Source organism: Mustelus asterias, chromosome 23 (genome assembly GCF_964213995.1).
Source record: "Mustelus asterias chromosome 23, sMusAst1.hap1.1, whole genome shotgun sequence".
Taxonomy (NCBI): Eukaryota; Metazoa; Chordata; class Chondrichthyes; order Carcharhiniformes; family Triakidae; genus Mustelus; species Mustelus asterias.
This window is the reverse complement of record NC_135823.1, coordinates 19565312-19570962: the sequence shown is the minus strand read 5'-3', so window position 1 is coordinate 19570962 and position 5651 is coordinate 19565312. Positions and strand designations below refer to the sequence as shown.

General features: G+C 46.4%; 1 protein-coding gene across 1 annotated transcript; it reads right to left on the bottom strand.

The window, feature by feature from the left end:
• Nucleotides 1–206: 206 nt before the first annotated feature.
• Nucleotides 207–4092, bottom strand: LOC144510354 (QRFP-like peptide receptor). The gene has a single exon (XM_078239791.1). It carries the CDS (start codon nucleotides 2811–2813, stop codon nucleotides 1473–1475), a length of 1341 nt encoding a protein of 446 aa, XP_078095917.1. The 5' UTR covers nucleotides 2814–4092; the 3' UTR covers nucleotides 207–1472.
• Nucleotides 4093–5651: the final 1559 nt, after the last annotated feature.

The following is a 5651-nucleotide window of genomic DNA, read 5'->3' as shown; positions in this document are numbered from 1 at the left end:
AACGCTGCAATGAAATTACTGTGAAAATCCCCTAGTCACCACACTCTGGCACCTTTTCGGGTACACTGAGGGAGAATTTATCATGGCCAATGCACCTAACCAGCACATCTTCGGGCTGTGGGAGGAAACCAGGGCACCCGGAGGAAACCCATGCAGACGCGGGGAGAATGTGCAGACTCCGCACAAACAGTGACCCAAGTCGGGAATCGAACCCGGGCCCCTGGTGCTGTGAGGCAGCAGTGCTAACCACTGTGCCGAATTTGCAGTTAGGATTGCGTTAGTTAGAATCACTGTGACAGTAGGGGCATAGCATACTGCAGTGCTTCAAGATTAGAGATGGAAAGATTCATCCTCGCTCTTCTATCCAGTGATAATTCCATGAACGTCGAAGGAAATCAGGACTTGGATTAGCTATGAATCCCACTCATCCCCAGGTCAACACCACTCAGTGTTTACACATGAAGGTGAGTCGCCTGAACAAGGTATTAAATTGTGCCTGGCACCCATCGATTCAAGCCCCGCCACTAATCTTCAGGAGAGGGGAGAGGACAAATTAAATAGGCTAAATATTATAAAATGAAAATGGCCACTTCTTAGAGGACATTTAGTAATTTGAGAACAACTGAAATGACTAACACTACTCTGAATGAAAGCTGACAGATCAGTACATCAGGCACGACAGGTAAGCAAAGTATCATAAAGCATTCACTGTTTTCAACAAAATTAAAATATTATACATGAGAGCAATGTTGATATAGATAAAATAGCTGTGTATCAACAGGGTGGTCACAATCTCTCACTTCAACTGCATGTTAGTATTGATTCTACTTGCTACGTTATCGTGATCTCAATACAAAGTGTCCTTACTAAAGATATAATTCCAAGTGAAAAAGGCCACACAGTGCTGGGTTCAGTTCTGTACTGTTTTGTTTTATCACAGCTGGTACAGTTACTAGGGTGTGACAATTGACACCAGTGCGTAAAAGATAGGACAAACAATCGGGAAGCATTTCCATCCTGGTGTCTGTGCAGTGTCCCAAGCTGGCAAGTGTATACGTCAGACAAAAACAATATTGGGCTTGAATGTGGTGTTCCCCATGGTCGAATAGCATGCCTCCATCATTTTATATACAAACACGTCACTTGAGAGTGGAACCGGACGTCTTCAAGTATTTATGCAAACATAAATTCAGCAAGAAAATGTACACAAAATGACACGCACAGGTAAGGAATTGACACTATTCGTTATGGAAGATTTTGGGTTGTCCAAGATATGAATGGTAGTTTTACACATGTCACAATCTTTGGCTTTACAGAACTCTATATTGGTTACCTAGAGACTACTAACAAAGCCATTTATTCTCACCCAGGTTGGTTTCAGGGCTATTTTCAAATTGGGAATGATAGTGGTGAATTAATCAGTGACATAGTGTTAACTCAATAGAAACAGATTTCTACAAGTTCTATGTGGTTTATTTCTTGTTCTTCGTATCCTCCTCATCAGCTCCAACCATAGATTTGGGAACAGGATGGCAAGTACTCAATGATGTTTCACAAATCCCAGGAGGTGAACAATAGTCCTTAAACTTTTCCTCCTTTGACTCCATGAAATTGAATTCTTTTGTGGATTTCTGACAGGATTCCTTGTAGGAAAGAAGTTTGGGTAGGGTCGACCTTGTGGAGCCTTCAGACACAGAATAGTTAAAGAGAGAGACGAGGGTTCTTCGATATTTGTTCTTCATTTCCTTGGCTGATCTGTACAGGTCTCCAACGAAGCAATAGCAAATTGGATTGAGGGAAGAATTAGTGAGACCAAGCCACTGGGCGAATGGTCTAAAGTGCATGATCCACTCTGAAGATGTGTCATCATCCCTTGAAGCATCCTCAGTGTTGAAGTCTAGCCAGATGTCCACCACGTAGACGGGTAACCACGAAAAGGCAAACAGAATCACCAAAGCCACCACCATTTTGGCGATCTTTTTCCGGATTTTCAGCCTGGAAGCTGGGAGGGATTGACTCCTGGAGTCGCACTCTTTGAAATGACTGGACGTGCTCCAAAGTCTCCGCCAAGTGAGAAAGCAAATCACCAGGTTGAATAGCACAGGCAAACCATAGAGAGCGCAGAAGAGGAGGAAGTTGTAGGCCTGTTTCAACCTGACTTGGGACCAGACTTCACTGCAGAAGGGAACCCCAAACGTAGGGTCGATCACTTCCAATTTATTCATGAAAATTAGAGGCAGGCAGATGCCAGATGACAACAACCACACCACGAAAATAGTCCAAAAGAGTTTTCTCCAGGTAAAGAAGGATCTGGCATTTAAGGGGTTGTGGACATTATAGTACCTGTTTACACTGATAACAGTGATGCTGAGGACACTGGCAGAGACAGACACTGCCTGGGTGAAAGGTGCCGCTCTGCACATGAAGTCACCATAAATCCAAGCTTTGTAGATCTGGTAACCCAGGGTGGTGGGCATGCACACACAGACCACCATCAGATCACAGACAGCAAGGTTGATCAACAAACTGCGAGTGGCACTCACCCCAGGCATCCGGTTACTCCTCTTGCTGGTCAGCACTTTGATGGACATAATGTTGCCGACGAAGCCAACCACGAAAGATATGCTGTACATGACCGTCAGGGCGATAGTGGAAGGTTCTCGGATGGTCAACAAGATATTGTCCAGGTTTGCCAGGTCTTCGTGCAGGGAGGTGTCCGGGAGGGAGAGGGAAAGATTGCCTCTCGACGAATGTTCAGCCGGGGGGAAGTTGGAGTGAGGGAGACCCAGGGAAGAATTCATCTCCTTCAGCATGTTGCCCAAACAAGTCCCACTCGCACTTTAATCCGCAGCATTGCTACATCACAGCGGGGGGGGGGGGGGGGGGGGCTGCGTTGAGATATCTGCCAATAATAAAACCTTTGCCGGCTCCAGCACTCTTTGGAACCTGGCTCACTGCGAACTGCCCTCAGTGCTGAACAGAGCTAGTGCTGAAAGAACAGCGACTCAGCCTCAATCTCCCCAGGATAAACTTCAACCCTCTCCCACACTGCACACTCCGCGGGTGCCAAGCGTTTCCCACCTTTGGAGTCACTCCAGTGGGAGCCCAAGAGTCCCAAGGGCTACTTTTGAGTCCTATACCCTCAGTGTTTGAGTACAAAGTGGTGCCTCCCTCTTTAACACTGCTTCTTGACAGAGGTTACAAGGACAGATTATTTCTCTCGCTTCTCTCTTCTCCGTTCAGTTATTCCCCCAAACACTGTGGACATCTCTAATTATTGCACCCAATTATCATCAGACTGTCTGTAGACCTTGTTTTCATCATTTCTCTTTAACCTTTTCACCACAAGTTTCTCATTTCTCTTTTTCTGCCTTCATCTTTCTCTTGATTTTCCGAATGCAATTCCTTCTTACTCTGATGTTGATCCCTCTTCTTTCTCGCTCGAGTTTACTTCTGATTGTTTGTTTTCGCTACTCTTTGCCTGTGTTCCGCTCAGTCGCTGTCTGACCTCTCTCAATCCCATCTTCGTCCGCGCTCTCCCTTCCTGCATCCATCCCTCATCTCAGCAGCAGAGGAAGAATCAAATCTTGGCAATAATGAATTCTTACTTCGAACAAAGCAGGGTCGTGGGTTCAGCCTCGAGTCACGAGTGCAGACAGAGGCAGAGAGACAGATAGACAGAGGGACAGACAGAGACACAAAAAGACAGAGAGAGAGGCAAAGACAGAGAGAGAGACACAAAGAGAGACACAGAGAGACAGACAGAAAAACAGAGGGTCAGAGAGAGACAGAGAAACACCAAAAGAGGTAGAGAAAGAGACAGATAGAGACAGAGACAGAGAGTGACAGAGAGAGAGAGAGAACCACACAGAGAGACAGAGAAAAAGAGAGACAGAGGCAGAAAGTGACAGCGAGAGACAGACACAAAAAAGACAGAGAGAGAGAGAGACAGAGAAAGGAACAGACAGAAAGAGACAGAGAGACGGAGAAACAGAGAGAGGCAGATAGACAGAAAGACAGATAGAAACAGACAGAGGCAGAGAGAAAGGCAGAGAGACAGCAAGAGAAACAGAGAGAGCGAGAGAGACAGAAAGAAGCAGATAGACAGAGAGAGAAACAGAGAAAAAGACTGAGATAGACAGAGAGAATCAGACAGAAGCAGGGAGACAGACAGAGAGAGAGAGAGATAGAAAGGAAGAGAGAGAGAGAGGTGATTCCTCCAGCCTTAATCGTTGGTCACGGGGCTTTCAGGGCCAGCTGTTGATAATCCTCACCAAAAGCCTCACACAGTCACTCTGCAAGGACTGAATCTGAAGTAGCGATCGGGAAATTCGAAACTTTCCGCTCCTCGGAAGAGATTCCTTGCTGCCGGGAGCTGGCCAGCCAACTGTTCAGTCTCCATCTGAACTCATCTGCCCTCCGCCACACTCACTTCACCCCAGGCGGCACACACTCCCGCCAGCCAGTGTGACTCGACCTGGGGAATGCTAAAGCGGTCCCTGTGTGTTCCAAACACTACCCCAAAGGGAAAATGCCAGCGGTGTCTCAGTGGGTTGTGCTCTCGTCTGAGTCAGACTTTCATAAGCTGAAGTCCCACTCCCAAAGCTTGAGCCCATAATTCGGAATGAACTCCAGCAGCATTTGAAAGCTGCACCATCAGCGACAAGGGAGGAAACAGCAGTGGCAGCATTTAAAGAGGGACTGGAGAGTGCTGTAGCTTGCCCTGACCAATATCTACCCCTGTGCCAACATGACCAGAATAGATCCTGTGGTAATTGGCTGCATTGTTGCTTGTGGGAACTTGCTGTGTTGGAGATTGGTTTCTGACTCTGTAACAATTCCAAAGTATATCATTGATTGTAAATCTCTTTGGGAGGTTTCTGAGGCCGTGACATGCGCTTTCTAAATGCAAAAAAAGGACTTCACAAGGTGGAGGAGTGCTTTCTTAAAAAAAAATGTATTTCTAATAAAAGCAAAATGCAGTTGGCTGCTGGAAATCTGAAGTGAGAACAGAAACTGCTGGCGAAACCCATTAGCCTCTCCACAGACGCTGCCTGACACGCTGACTATTTCCAGCACTTTCTATTGTATCAACCACATGAAACCAAGGTAAAAGAGCAGCCCCTTAAAGGGATATCACCTTCAACAAAAGCAAATCGCAAATGTGACCTCAAACATCAAATTCAATTCCAGCCTCGGATCACTGACTGTGCAGAGTCTGCACGTTCTCCCCATGTCTGCGTGGGTTTCCTCCGGTTTCCTCCCACACTCCAAAGATGTGCGGGTTAGGTTGATTGGCCATGCTAAATTGCCTCTTTTTGTCCTAAGATATATAGGTTAAGGGGATTAGAAGGGTTAGTAAGTATAGAGTGGCACTGTGGTTAATACTGCTGCCTCATAGCACTCGGGTTTGATTCTCAGCTTAGGTCACTGTCTGTGCGGAGTCTGCACATTCTCCCCATGTCTGCGTGGGTTTCCTCCGGGTGCTCTGGTTTCCTCCCACAGGCTGAAAGACGTGCTGGTTAGATGTATTGGCCATGTAAATTTTCTCTCAGTGTACCCAAACAGGCGCTGGAGTGTGGCGACTGGGGGATTTTCACAGTAGCTTCATTGCAGTGTAAATGTAAGCCGACATGTGACACTAATAAAAA